The sequence below is a fragment of the Lonchura striata genome, chromosome 9 (assembly GCF_046129695.1).
Source record: "Lonchura striata isolate bLonStr1 chromosome 9, bLonStr1.mat, whole genome shotgun sequence".
NCBI classification, from domain to species: Eukaryota; Metazoa; Chordata; class Aves; order Passeriformes; family Estrildidae; genus Lonchura; species Lonchura striata.
In genome coordinates this window covers 23,545,646-23,561,148 of record NC_134611.1, presented here as the reverse complement: position 1 = coordinate 23,561,148, position 15,503 = coordinate 23,545,646, and the positions used below count along the sequence as shown (strand labels likewise).

Genomic DNA, 15,503 nt, shown 5'->3' with positions numbered 1-15,503 from the left:
TGTAAATCAATTAAATGTAAATAAATCATTAATTAAATAATTTGACAGGCTAAAAAATGTGGATCTTCACCTAAATGACATGTAACTTTTCTCTTGTAACTGCTGAATCAGATGGCAATTTATTACATGCCTGTGTGGCTTGACATGCTGGCATGCAAAATTAACTGAGCTAGCTCTAAATTAAAGTGGTCCAGGTACCAGAATTCATATAGAATTGTACAGATTTTTATATTAATATAAGTATGCTACCTCACCAGGATTAATACTCAGTATTTTGTTCTCTTTGTTCTACTTTGGATTGAGGACCACGAAAATCAGTGGCTATCTTTCCACTGACAGTTTGGAAGATAACCACCTCCCCTAAACTTAAATAACTGTAAAGGCACTGTGTGAAATTACTATTCTCTATACTTGTTCTTTTTCACCACTATCTGAAATGCTTCCATTTCTTCTCCTGGGAAATTACAGACTTTTTCCTTTTTACTAGGGAAGAGTTTAGCTGTATTCATTCAGGTAAACAGGAAAGGCTCAAAACAAAGTCAGAGAAGCAATGTTTGATAAGAGACTGCAGACAGCAAGAATGGTGGCGACAAAGATGTATAAGTATGAAGAGGAAACTTGAAACTTTATAGGAGATGAGATTTTCCCACGACAGAATATTGAGTAAAAATAATAAATTGCCATTGGGACTACCTACTGATATTTTAAGGAAATAGGCTGAAACAGCAAGTTAATCTGGTGTGTTCTACAAAGCATCTAGTAAGTGACTGAGAACTACACAGACCAGCAGAGAAATAATAGTACTGACTTTTGGGAACGTGTGTGCAGTTAAGATGTAGGAGAGATAATTGTAAAACAGGATGAAATATTCCATAAGCAGCTGGGGGTAGTCTCACGATCACTGGGGAGAGGGTTCAGTGCTGCACATGGTGCTATTGGTTTAAACGGTTGATGATCTTAGAGGTCTTTTCCAACTTGAATGAGTCTGTGTGTAAGTTGTGGCACAGAAAAGTCGGTACATAGAGCATTTTGGTGCTCCACAGCTGTACTGTGGGTGATTACCTGAAGTACCAGAATAAACTCGATATCTCTTCACTGAATGACACCCAAAGCACAGCACTTAAAGAGAGCTCAGACCACCTCAGTCCCCTCAGATGCAAATCTAGTGACAATGATATCAAGTGTTTCAGGAAACCAAGGACAGAAAGAGCTAGGTATGTTCATGGAGTGCAGCAAAATGTAAGATGTTTTATGAAGGATAAGAATTTTCTGAAGTATAATTTGACATAGAAACATGTATTTTATTGAAAATCATGTATTTAGTAATTGCTGTAAAGCATTAAAGATCTCAGCGAACGTAGATTTTTAAAAAAATATATACATTTCCACCAAAACGTGACCATAGTTTTGTCTCATTTTGCAGAGAAGCCGGGGCAGAACCTGATCCCAGCCGAGGGTTTCGGCTGGAGCTGCTGCACAAGCTCTGCCAAAGGTTTCAGCCTATGGACCCGTCCCTGTCACCACTGCGGCTCAGGCGGGACAGGACGGGAGTGCGAGCGGGAGGTCTCCCGGCGAGGAGCGGACACCTGGCTCCCCGGGCTGCAGGATGTGGTGAGGCGGGGAATGGCAATGTTCGGTGGCGGGCTTTTCCTTCACCACCCCGCTCCCTCCTTTCTTACAGCCGCCTTAGAGCGAAGCCCCCGGCGGTCCCCCCAAGGCGGGTGAGAACAAGCTGCGCCTGGGAGGGCTGCGAGGGGCAACGGGCCGCGGGCCTGGACCTGCCGCCGCACCAACGGCAGCCGGCGGTTTCGGGGAGCCCGAAGGGCCACCCCACAGACACTTCACCTCATCGCCCCGGCCCCTCTCCTCACATTCCTGTGCTCAGTCTCGCCCTGCCTCGCTCCCTCCCCTGCCGGCGTCCCCCTCCCCCGCTTGTCCCCAGTGTCGCCCCCCTGCCCGTCCCCCACGGCCCCCACGCGTCCCCGCTCCTCGCCCCCGCCCTCGCTCCGCGGGCGCCGCGGCCGCCTCTGCGCATGCCCGGGGCGAGGGGGCCCGCGCGGAGCGGCGCGGCGCGGCGCGGGCGGGGGGCGGCGGTGACCCGCTGACGGGACACCCCAGCGCTGTCCCGGCCCGCTCCCGCCGCGCCCTCTGCGTCCCCACAGCGCCTTCGGCAGCGCCGCTCCCGCCGCCGCGGGGCCGGCGGTGCCCGCGGAGCGGCCGGTGTGCCGCTGCCGAGGCGGAGGGCGGTGCTGTGGGCTCCGGGGAGCCCCGCGATTGGCCTCCGCCCGGCGGCTGGCGTGTCAGTCGGGCTCCAGGGGTGGCCCTGGGAGCCGCTCGCCCAGCCCTCTGACGGGATGAAGCCTTTAGGGGGATGCGGAGCTCTCTGCATTTTGATTAAAGCCCCTCATCTCCCCTCAGTCTGAAGGCAGGGCACCGGGGAGGACGGGTCGGAGGGGCCTGTGCAAGGCCGGGCAGAGCGGGAGCGGGGCGAGAGAGAAAACCTCTCCGTTTATCACGTATGGCTCTATAGGAGAAGTCATCTCTGGGAATATAGTGGAAAGGACGGAGCAGGTATAAACTGAAGGCGCCCGAGTTTAATTCACACTTGTGGGTGCCCAGCATGGAGATGCAGAGATGGTCCACAAGGTGGAAAACGAGAAGGTGGCCCTGGGACTCGGCTGTAACCGTGCTCATCACCTTCGCTTTCCTTCTCCGGGCTGCAGAGGTCAGAGGAGGTAAGAAAGCAAAGGGGAGCCGGGAGTCCTGTCGCCTCTCTCCCCTGCTCGGGGAAAGGACCCTGGGCACGGCTGAGGCCGCGTTTCAGAGGAAGCCTGTCAGAGCGACTCCCGGTGCTGTGGAGGCGAGAGCGCTCTCGCAGCCGGCTCCGGGCGCGGACACCCGCGGAGCCCCCGGCGGCGCGGGCTGGGGCGTCTCTCCCAGGTGTCGCGGAGGGACGGCTTCGGTCAGCCTTAAACTTTGGATGAGTTTTTAATGAGGTAAAGGAGGTGTACTGGCAGGGTGGGAAAATGAAAGAAATACTTGTTGCACAGAGAGACTTACCATCTTCCAGCACTGGACTCTTGTTTTGTGGAGTGTGCGTCCAACTTTGTTTTGTTGAGTTGCTGATATTCACCAGATTGTGATTGAAATTGACCTACAAGTATCTGCCTTCTCCTCAGAGGTGCAAGGAAAGGGAAAGTTGGGGGTGGTGGTTCTCTACTCTGATTTTCTTAGTTTTCCTCGCTTTTATTTTTTTCTTTTGCAATGGGTTTTAGTAGGTCAAAAAGTTTTCTAGGGCGCAAGCGGAGGAGAAAATACACTTGCAGGGGCCCTTTGCCAGCGTTGCGGAGGGCAGCTCCCGGGACAGCGGCGCCCCGCAGGTGGTGCGAGCGGTGCCGGGCCCCGAGATGCCTGGGGGGGCTCGGGGGGGCTCAGCCCCAGGATCGCTGGGCTCCCCGCGGGCGGTGTCAGCGCTGGGGCACCGTCCCCAGCCCCCTCCCAACTCAGCAGCCTGCCCGGGGTATCGAGTGGTCCCTTAGGGGTCCGTGGACCTGGTGGGCAGGGTGCGGCCCGCGGGGGACTTGCAGGGGGAACACGAGCCCGGCAGCAGCGCAGCAGCCTCAGCAGAAAGGAATCGCCGCCCCCTCCCCCGCGCCGCCCCTCGCGTTCTGCGCACTTCTCCCGTCCGCACCGCTCTCCCTGGGCTCCCCGCACCGCCGCCAGCCCAGCTGGCTTTTCTGGGCTGTGCTCGCAGTTCGCCGAGCTGCAGTGCGGAGGCTCCGGGCCGGGAGAGTTCTCCTCTTCTACCGGGGCTGAAAACGCTGCCTCTTCCTTCTCTCCTTCCTCCCTCCCACCGGAGCCCGCAGGCGCATCTGGAGGCCAGTCTGGCTAGGACTGAAGTTTTTATTTTTCTATGGGTCTGACATCAATGAAGGGGCTTAACTATAGTAAATGAAAGGTTTACATTTTTATGTATTTATTATTTTAACGAGGTATTTCTCGATCTGAATCCAGAATCAATAGGCGTCCTAGAGGGAGCAGGGAAAGGTGATCAGTTCCATTCAAGCCTTTATACCTGGGCACAACTTTGACGGTGTCAGATCAATCAGGGCTCCTGCCCCCTGCTGGCCCGGTTTCTGATCGGGACTGGAAGGGTCAGATTTCATCCCTCTTGCAATTCCACGGACTCGCTGGAGTTACACCAGGGTGAATTAACCTCGCAGAGCTTCAAGAATTCGGCTACTCGGTTACCATGTGGAAACTAAACTTCTTCAAGAAAAATAACGTCCTCAAAGGCATGATCGATTTCTTATGCTACTTTTCACAGTAGAACGGACTAAATTAAGTAGGGGTTATGTAGACTATGTTTACATAATAAGTTGGATGGAAATGGCAAGTTAAAAGAAAATCTAAACCCAAACAGCACAGGAAAAATCAACAGAACTTACACTAAAATCAACAGAACTGATACTTACTGGTTTGTATTCAGCAACATTAGGCAGGCATTTGGTTGTGGTAACTTTATTCAAAACTAAAAGGCTGTATTGATAGTCTTCTAGTCTTCTGGATAAAGGACATTTCAGAAATATAGAACTGCAGGCTTCTTATTCTTTGTAGAAGCATTCAGAAAATAACTTAGTTCTTGACCTTTTCTGGGATACAGTGTGCTATTTGCTTAGGAACTACAGGGAGCTGTGTGTTCAGGGCTTGATCTGTTATTGAAGTCAGTCAGAGTTTTTCCATTGACCACAGAGGGACTAGAATTTGACCTAATTTCTCTAACAGAGTACAAGGGACTTATTTCTGAATCATCTGTTATGCATTCTAATCTTATTAAAAGTAGTTAAAAGATAACACAAGACATAATGATGCCTATTTGAAAATTAGAGGGGGAAAATACCAAGGAATTAAATAAAATAGCATAAATGGCAGGTAAACAATATGACTAAATTAATATGCTGGATAAAATATGAATGCTGGGCAAATATTAGTTGCTGTTTTAAACTCTTTTAAATCTAATGTTCTTCAATGTTCTTTCATAAACCATCTCTTTGAAAAGAAAATTACATGGTGTATTCAAACAAAGTGTTAATCATGTAGCAGTGACTTTTTAAAGACAACAGAAACCATTCCATGTAGAAAAACCTCAACAGATTCCTAAAATTCTTGACTTTTTTTGAAGTTCTTTTATTTAACAACAAAAAAAATAGAGTAGTATGAGGTGTCTTTCATACTTGTAAGAAATAATGTGCAAAGAAGTGTTTGGGTTTTTGAGTTAATTCTTTACACAGAAAAAGTTACAGAAGTGAGAATCAACTGCATGGGAAATGCAGTGACTCATACTTGGTCAGCTCAGTGCCCACCAGCTCTTAAGTAGCTCTTTTCAGAAAATGTTTTTGCTTTAGGACTTGGCTAAAGTAAACAAAATTCAGTATTTTTAAAGATATCCTTTGATTTCCTTTCCCCTTCCTCACCTTTAATACTAAAGCTGTTAGTAATGTGTTAGGAATGAATAAACTCATTTAGTCAAAATGGCATTGCTTCAACACTATAAATTTTTGTAAGGGATTGACATCAATGCACTATTGTGATGCTGATTTAAATTTCATGGGCAAGAAATGAAAATTCAAGCTTTTTATTATTTATAAGATTTTCCAAGCAAATGGAAATCTTGCTCTTAATCTGTGTTAAAAAAAGATTTAAGAAGTCTTACTGAAAATGAGGCTATGAACCTATATATAGAAAACTTTGGACCTTCTGTGTAAGCGATGAGCAGATTTGTTTCTAAAGTAAATAGATACTTCTTGCTGTCATCTTAGGAAATATAAAGGTTCCTTGTGCTTCCCACACACAGGCTTGGAAAGTAGTGGGACTTCTAGGTGCAGAAGGAATGCAGAACTGGGCCAATTACTGATGGCAAGAGAGTTTTCTTTGTGGATGTACACTTAACATTGCCATTTATTTTTATTTGCTTAGTAAGGAAGATATGGATCTGTTTGTTGAATGAAAACTCTTGAACGTATCCAGCTAGTCTAAACCTGTAGAAAATGGTGTTTTAAACTAGAAAATATGAATTTCTTCTCAGAAAGATGTGATGTAAAGTACTTTTGATTTTAACTGATCAGTTAACTTTTAAGATTGAAAACTATCGTCTTGTGTGATAATCTATGTGCATTTCTCAGATTGCTATTCCCAAAGTTAGCAAAAATGAATAAATCAAAGGGTGATTTCCCTAAGTGCAGCTGATGGTCCTAGCTGAAGTTTTTGTGAGTCCCAAGGATCAGCAGGTGAAGTGGTCCAATTTTCCCAGAATAGTGCAAGGGACACCTGCATGTATATGTCTGTTTTGCTATGTACTTTTGATTTCTTAATTGTTTCTAAGATAAAATAATTATTTCAACTTCAGCTGCAGACATCAGACCCAGAAAAAAATGACTGGTATGTGTTGTTAATTGTCTAGAATGTGTATCTTTGCACTGAATTTAGATGGAGACCTCACATGGATCCGAGAAAGGACTATTCAGGCTGCAGGAAACTATGTCTCCTATCTCTGCAGGAAAGAAGTTTTTCAACTTCAGTTTGGTGTATATCTTAACAACTTTAACTGTATATAGGGGCACAAATACTCTGTGTGTTTGGCTTGAAATAATCTCTTCCCTAGTACCTCTAATTGAAATGACATTCAGAAAAAAATATTTTTGATATAAAAATTTTCCTGCTGCTACCTTTTGTTTTGATTACTAAAAAAAAAACCAAAACAAAAACAAACAAACAAAAAACACCAAAAAACCCCAAAAAAACCCCAAAAACAAAAACCCCAAAAACATTAAAAGCAACCCACCCCCAAAGCTCCCAATTGTTTATAAAATTTGTGTCTGCAGCAGATATAAAATGTAGGAAAAAAGTTGTCATACTTGTTTTTACAACTGTCATGCCACAAGTTACTTGATCTCCCCCAAAGAGAACCCTTAATTCTGACACAGTTGCAGCATACTAAAAGAGCCATGACATAACTGCTAAGGTTATACCTAAAACACACTGGAGCAATTATGTCTTTCCCGGATTTGTTTTGTACAGTGGTGAACAGTAGGGTTTCCATCTGCCAGCAAGATTAAGAAGTTGCTTTTCTCTGTAGAGCATTCTGCTTCTTTTCAGAAGAAATCCTCCTAGCATTTGTTAATTTATCATTGTTCTGAGTATTTGTTGATAATAGGGGGGAATAAATTAAGCAGAGTTTGGAAGAAATCTTTAATGTTCTAAGAATGTGAAGTCTCATGCAGTGATAGAGATTTGCCCGCTGGATGGACACAATAGAGAACAGTGGCGTAAAAGGAATTAGGTTAACACACACGCCTATTGCAAGGGTTTATAACTGTTCTACTTAGTATAAAATACCAAGTTTACAGACTGTAAATGTAAGGATTAATTGTTGACCTGGTTATTACAATAGTAGTAGAATCTGGCAGAACTTAAATTCTTTTTAGCACATTAGCACACATAAGGGACTGTAAAAACCTTTGTGAATTTCAGGTCTGGGACTTCACTGCAAGTCCAAGTGTTAATGTACACATTGTGTGAAATAGAAGGTATTTGGCAGAGCTTATATTATAGAACCAGAGTGTTTGCTGCAAACCAGACTGAAAGATGGATTATGAAAGATGAATAAAAAGCAACTTAGATCCTGATCCTGCTATAAATAATGTCACTGTCAGCTAAGCTTTGTCGATGATAGAATTAATTTAGTAGTAAGTCAAATTAAGGTAACATTTTTAAAATAGACTATGTGCTACCTACTCTGTCCCTTACCTGTGTACCTTACCTTACTCAAACGATACAGTAATCTGATAGATTATCAAACATTCACAGTTAATAGATAGTTCAAGAATTTACCACCTTGGTGTCTGCTTAAGAGGAATTCCTGGTAATATTGGTAGGATACAGAACTGAATCTGATTTCCTTGCATTGCTCTCACAAGAGACATGATACCTTTGATATCAGGGAAAATATGGTGAAAGATTTTAGTTGTACAAGTTGTTTCTCTATCAAGTTAAATAGGATTATATTAAATGGCATAATTTCTAAATCTTGTCCTTGGCTGTAGTCTATGCTTAAAGCTGAAAGATGTTCAAATATTCCATATTTGAAAACTCCCATTTATTGGAAGATATTTTTGAACTCTTATTTGAATTATTTCTCAATAAATACCTTGATGACAAAACTTTGAAGTGGACTCAGTTTCTTTCATGTTTAATTGCTGAGGGAACACCTTGTCTCTTCTTGTGGTGTGGACCATTTTTAGACTGTGTCTCTTTTTATATGGTAATAGAAACATGACACTCAAGAATGTAATACTCGTTTTGCTGATTTTCACAGCTGAAACTACTGTGTCTGCATCTGTACATAAAGAACTTTTTTAATATTTAGCAGAGGCTCAATATAGTTGGGCTCTTGGAATGCAGTCCTAAAAGATTTGTGGTGCAAAATAAGGAAAAAGTCCATAGAAATATGGGACAGATGTTAAAGTATTCTAAAATAATGGATCAATACAGGTCTGCACAGATGATGAACAAGCCAAATCGTCTGGGGATAGCAAGTGAGACCTTTTATGGAATCACCATCAGGTCATTAGTGCTTGATGGCAGCCAATGCTGCTAAACAAGTCATAAAGCAGAGTCTATCCAGTCTCAAGAGGGTTCTGAACAACACAAAAGTTGTATTTTGTAATGACATACATTAAGATAAAAAGCCTCAAAATTTAGGTTCCACTTCAGAATTATGCAATGTAATGAAAACTTAGAATAATTATTCTTTTTTTTTTTTTTTTCTGAATATGGCCAGTAAATAAATCAGCCTACAAGCTAATTTTGCTAAAGATCCAAATGCAAAGCTGTACCTAGACAAGCTTTCCGCTGGTTTCACTATAGGATATAAGTGGTGGGGGATTGTGTTTTTTGGGGTTTTGGTTTGTACTGTATGAGTGTTATAGGATGGTCTTCAAAGTGAGATATAGTTCATAGTTGGTGAGGTTCAAAATGCCTCCTGTACACACCTAGACTATCTGTATAGCCTTTGAAATACTATAATGTATTTAATAGACTTTGCAGCATAGGAAGTCAATGAAAAATTTCCAGATTACTGGTGTAGAAACAGAAGTAGCCATTTCTGAGCAGTTTCATAGAAGCCTTTGTTGGTGAAATAGTCAGTCCTAGGCTATTTAAAGAATTCCTGTATGCATCTGGATAATCTCTAGTTCTTGTAAGCATTAAATATGAAAGGACTGCAAAAACACCTATTTCTAAAAATGTCACCAATCAAGATTCCAATTACATAATTCATCTAGGAAATTCATGTAGGAAAATTCTTAACAGGTAAAACAACTTAAAGTATGTTCCTAGAAGTATATATATTCAACATACATTCATTGAATCTCATAGATTTGTATTCAGATTCCTAGGAAAAAAAACAGCTTAATTTTGAGGAGCACTATGTAATTAGGCAACTTAATTGGTTTCATTTTTGTACCTTGAAGATGCTCTGTAACTCATTTTTGCAGCCCATAAAACAGAGAGTTGGTTTTATCCAGCTCTATAACGTCCATCTATGAAAAATATTGGAACCTTCGCAAAGGACAGTGCAGAACCAACACTTTGATGCTGGTTCCCAGAACAGGTCTATTACAGGGCTGGGTTCTCAGCAGAGTTGGGAGGCAGGCGGTTCTCAGACTGCCAAGCCCAGAAGCCTGTGAGAAGGGCAGCTCTGTCCAGAGCTGGCCTGTAGGAAATGGTGAGGACAGAAGAGTGCCTGATCCTTTTCTGCTGCTTAGTCACCCATGGCTGAATTGCAGGGAATCCTTGCTTGGGATACAGAGACTAGACCCTGCAATGGGAAGGCAGTAGAGGCCTTTGTAAGAAGTGCAAATCTCAGTGAAGCTGTTGGACTTAACATGCTTTTGGATGTTCTGTATGAATACCTAACAGAAGAAAAACACATTAAATTGTGTAGATAATCATATTATATGTATTTCTGTTTTTAAAGGATATCCAGCATAACTGCCCACAATAAGTAAAAGTGTCCAAGAGTAAAAATAAGAGCAGAAATATTCTTACCACATTAGAAATGGCATAGTTTTCTAGTAATTGATGGGACATATTTTGTATCCTAAAAGTCAACAATCAGTTCATCAAATTCAGATTCTAATGCTGCTGTTAAAAAAGAGGTGAAGACCTCTAACATTCATTACGTCTTGGACCATTTAATGAGTGTCAGTTAGAAACTTTCATCATAGAAGTGTTTATCCTTACTCACCTATAGAATACAAGGAATGTCCTCAGAATAAGCTCTTAGAGTTATAAAGATTCAAAGTTTGAAGAAAAGTAACTAAACTAAACAACAATAGGTTATTATGTCTTTAATAGGTAGCATGGTTTCAAAAATCTGTGGTGCAGTCAGTACCTTCTACTTAGGTCCTTAAATATATACCTAGAAATCCAACTAGAGTTGGCCTCTTTTGAAAATCTTGCCCACAAATATAAGGAGTCCCTTCATTAGACCTCACCAAATAGACACATTTTAGCCTACCAGGCCATCACAGCTTGTAGATTTTAAATGATCTGTTACAGTGACATAAAACTGGACTAAACTTTGAGAAAACACTCCATTTAGAACTGAAGATTAACGTTTCAAAGCTCTTTAAGTTTTAGTTTTTGCAGTGGTTCCATTGGAACAGATTACTGGCAGAATGTAGCCTATTTCCATGGAAAAATATGAAGTAAAATAATAGTAACTTAAAAACATCTGTCTTCCTAAATTTCTCATATAATTCTTTGTACTGGGGAAATTTAGGCTCTTTTCTACTCTAGGGTTGTATCTCCCCTAATTAGTAGTTATTGATTGTAACTCTTAAAGGCTCTTTGTGAACACTGGCAAATTTTCACTTTCACATCATTAAAAAAATAAAAAATCATTAATGAAGAATTATGGGAACTCAAGCAGTTATCTGTTTATTATGTCAGAAAAACATGTAATACTGTTTAAAAGTACTTTTTGCTGTTTCAAAAAGAAGGAAAGGCAAAGTTACTTATAGGTATTAACAGTACAGCAAACACAGAGTTGTGCCCTTGGTTTGCTAAGGTATATCTGTATAGTAAAGAATGCTGCCTCTTTTTTTTCCCCTTTGTGTTTTGGTATTGCTTGCATTCAAAATAAGCAATCTGGAAGCATCTTGTAAATTATGTAAGTAAACACTGTCTTTAAGTAGGGAAGGATCATTGTGCCTGTGCTTTCTCATAAAATTAAGAGACTAACATCTAGGAGTTAACAGACCAAACTCTAAATATAATAGATTTCCAATTTGTATGTGTTCAAGGTCTGCTGAGGACCACTGCATACAGCTGGGATAGGATCACTCTAAATGTTTGACCTCTTCAGATCTGAGTAAGACATGAAATACTGTGTGAGATGCACACTAGTGTGGAATTGCAGCCATTCATGGAACTGGCACATAAACTGCTTCTTAATGCAGCTGTACCTTAGGTTAGAAACCTGTCTGATAGCCAGCTAGCCCAGGTGGGTCAAAAAAAATTTCTGAAAAAGCACAAGGATGCAGTAATTTATTTCTTCTGAAAAAAATTTCCAGTAATAAAGTGTTCATGGCAGTTTATTTGAATGAAAATAATATGGTACAGAATTTGTCAATTTAATTGTGACTTCAGCAGTCCTAAATTACTAGTAAGATACTGTGATTGGAAGATGATATGTATACTAAGAAACAGAAATCAGGTTTTTCATATGTTTAAGTGTCAATTTATTGACACATACACATTAGCTACTTAGGGTGATACAGGACCGAACATTCTACCTAGGTGAAACAGTACAGTCTATTTTCAGTATGTGTTAATGACCTAACATTTACATACACTTTCAGTAATGTCACTCACTAAATTGATCTTAGTAAAACTTTGTAAAACGCATGTTGTAGATCAAAACATTTTCAATACTGAAAAGTCACTAACATAAAGATAATTAAGCTTTAAAAGTTATTGTAGCTAGAATGATAATATGTATATATTTTGCTCTTTTATTCAACATGATTGCAGCTGGTATAATTCCAAAGATGATATTGCTGCCATTAGATGCAGTGTTGATTCATCCTTTTTGGGTTCTGTGCAGTTTGCCTGTGTGAGGTCAGATAGGCTTTGTCACAATGCAGAAATTTCATGGTGGCTGCTGAAAAAGAAATAAGGAATTTTATTGCCTTTTACTAAGGTACTAATTTCACCATGATCTCAGTTATAGACAGGATATATATTTTATAAACTAAGATATGATTAAGTACCATTCATTTAATTACTGTCTACATTTCAATAAATCCAAAAGTAATGAACCAGACATGACCATTCCAATCAAAATTTTCTTGCATATGTTACAGCTTGTCCTTTTCTTGTAAGGTTGTGTGATCATCTACAAGTGTTCCCCAGGGAGATGAGGAATTGCTAAGCATTTCTTTATGGAAAACTGGGGTTATCCTTAAAAGAAGAAGGCTTGATGTCACACAGTGAATAAATCATGAGTACGGGCTGTGTGTCCAAAGGACTTCATTTTCTGCCCTCCTTTACAGTTTCTCAGCCCCTCCTTTCTCTACTGTCATAACTTGTATTGTTATGGTACTTGGGAACCTCCTCCATGGACAGTTTCCACCAAGAGAAAGGCAGAGCCATGTTGTGTAATAGATTCCAGCTCAAATGTCAGGAAGTCTAAGTGAAGGAAGCAAGTCCTCTGAACTTGAATAATGAATGTTGTTTTGTGACATTAGGGCATGTCAGAAATGAATCTGCTGTTTTCACCAGATGCTGCTTAACTCCAGATGATACCACACTCAGCAATGGTAGTAATTGTTAGGTGTACTGCAATATAAAGGGACCAGAATTTGATCCATATGTGTTTTATCAGTATTATTAAAAATTATATATCATAGATTCTGTTTCAGTTGAGATATTGCGGAGTGAATGAAAGCTATGATATTTTCAACTGTGATTATATGATAATAATGGAGTCTAGATTTCTACAGACTTTCCAAATCTTTAATGACATTCTATTTTTACAATATAGGGTTATGAATTAATAGAATAGAAAGCATTGTCACAGCCTTTAAAACAAATACATCATTGTGTGTAGATGAGATCTAGACTTGGAAATGCTAACTAAAACTGGAAGTAAATTTTTACATGCATTTTCTTTCTCTCCTAGTAAACAGAAAACACATTAAGCTTCCCTCATGTATTTGATATTTGATACTCTCCTGATCTGGCAATGTAGAAGTGTGATCTAACATCCAGTTTACAACTACTTAACTTCAGTGAATCCTTTTAATTTCCAGGAGAGATATTCTGATTTTTTTTCATAAGTTTCCTAATGGAAGAAAGCTAAAGGGAAAGGAAGAGTAAATACGGCTTTAAAGTTACATTTAATATGAAATTCTCTGGATCAAATGTTCTGATCCATACCAATGTAAATATGGAAAACTCACTGTGTATGGATCTATGGGTTTACTTCCATTATACCACAGTAATGAAGACCAAAATTTGACTCTACAGTTTTAAAGTTACAAGTAATTTTGGGTCTTGAGATGTGACACCACTAATTTTTTGTGTGTGTGTGTTTTACCTTCTTTATATTTGAGAATACAGGACCTTATGATGGAGTCAAATGATTAATCATTTGGTATCTTGAAAGGTGCTGGAACGCTCAGGTTCCCATCTCACACAATTCTGATTTTTAGAATTCGCTTTTGCCATTCCAGAAATCCTGGTATTTTTAAGCATTTCTGCTTTGGCCATTGCTGTACAGTCTTTCAATGGCAGTGAGAGCTGCACATGTCTCTCTGAACTCTTCTGAACAAAGGACATATGTTGAGCTTTGCACTATAGTCATTAGTGAGAAGAGTAGTCTTCTGCAAAAGTAGCAGAGTAGAAATTTGCATTTTGATTGCAAACTGCAGGCTTGCCCTGATGAACACAGGCTTCTTCTCACAGTTGTCTTGTGGTATCATCTGGCATGTTCACACCTCTTGCAAGAGGTATCCTTCAAGCAGCAGTGCAACATGGCCATAAACATCTATGTAAGGGACCTGCTTTCTGGGTCAGGATCTTGTATTTTGTCAAATTTGCCCTGGCAAACAGAGTTGAGTTTTCAAAGCTGATGTCCAAGTTTCTTAAGGAGAATTAACTCCATCCCAAGAACTGATGAATAGATCTGTTTGCATGATTCTTATTTATTTCCTTGCCATCTGAAATATTGGCATCAAATTGGAAGGATACCAAAGCATTACATCATATATCATTAATCTGCATTTTTCCTTACTTTTTGAGAAAACTATTGGGGAAAGGTAAAATCATATAGGTAACCTGTTTTATGAACCATAAGGAAGGTCTCATGAAAGATTCCTGACCTGTCAATATATGGGTTACATTAATGTTGCCCCATATAAATACAAGCTGATATCTTAGTTTGTGGACCACACAACATTTCTAGTAATTATTTTAAACTGACTAGTCCTGCTATTTTATGTTTTGTGAATCACAGTTTGTGGAAATAAATGAATAGACAACTGTGGATTATTAGCAGAAAGTTTGTTCTTATTATTTGGAATTTGTGGTTTGAAGATTGTCCTATTATTATTCTGTTTCTTGTCTGGAAGTTTTTTAGCAGCAGAACTAACAGGGAGTAATGAATAATCTTGTTTATGGGTGAATAGTCTCCCAGGCAGCCAGGCAAAGAAAAACCATTATTCTAAAAAAATAATGAAGAATCTGTTAAAAATTATAGAAAAGAGCAAAGGATAAAGGAATGTAGCAGTGGTTGACTTACACAGTGAATTGAAATTTGTACTAATATTTCTGGTGACTGGCTCCACATCACTGCTTGAAATTAATAAAGGTACATCAAAGATAGCCGTCGGTTACTAGAAAAAGTGTGTGGTGGTTCCTTCGGAATGTTCCTTCAGTATGTATAGTAATTTCTTCAGAACTGTGTGGAACACCTATAGAAAATACATTATATCCATTAAAATGATTTTTTCAGTATTCAACAGAGAAGTTAGACTAATACCATAGTGTTTTCATGCTATTGAAACTTTTCTTTTGAGACTGTTTTAACATAATTTCTTGAATTTTCCATGTATGTGGACTTTAAGTAAATTCAGGTGTGTATTATAACATTAATTCCCAATGTGTTAGCTTGCAACAAACATTGGATATTTGGTTTATGTTTAATAATACAATGATGATCCAGTTAGGAAAGAAAATGAAAAATCGCGAGATGTGAAGAAAAATTTTTAAAGTTCACAAGCAGCTTCTTGTGAATATATTTTAAGAAAGAAGAAGTTATGTGCATTCTAGGCTGACTGAGAAAACAAATACTGGTTTAACTAGAGTTGAGTTTTTATATTTGGCACTGTCAGGAGATGAATAGGATGAGCTAGTTAAACTTAACTTTGTTCACATCT

The 15,503-nt window shown here is 40.1% G+C and overlaps 2 protein-coding genes across 2 annotated transcripts in view; one reads left to right on the top strand and one right to left on the bottom strand.

Annotated features, from left to right (window-relative positions):
* The window catches only part of LOC110479912 (pancreatic alpha-amylase), a 113,695-nt gene extending 110,558 nt beyond the window's left edge, over positions 1–3,137 (bottom strand). The window contains exon 1 of the mRNA XM_077785475.1: positions 3,061–3,137. The gene's annotated coding sequence lies outside the window, so the exon portion shown is untranslated. The remainder of the gene's footprint in view (positions 1–3,060) is intronic.
* Positions 1,624–15,503, top strand: part of COL11A1 (collagen type XI alpha 1 chain) — a 130,106-nt gene continuing 116,226 nt past the window's right edge. The window contains exons 1-2 of the mRNA XM_031505522.2: positions 1,624–1,721; positions 2,620–2,735. Coding sequence (XP_031361382.2) covers positions 1,624–1,721; positions 2,620–2,735 — 214 coding nt within the window. The remainder of the gene's footprint in view (positions 1,722–2,619; positions 2,736–15,503) is intronic.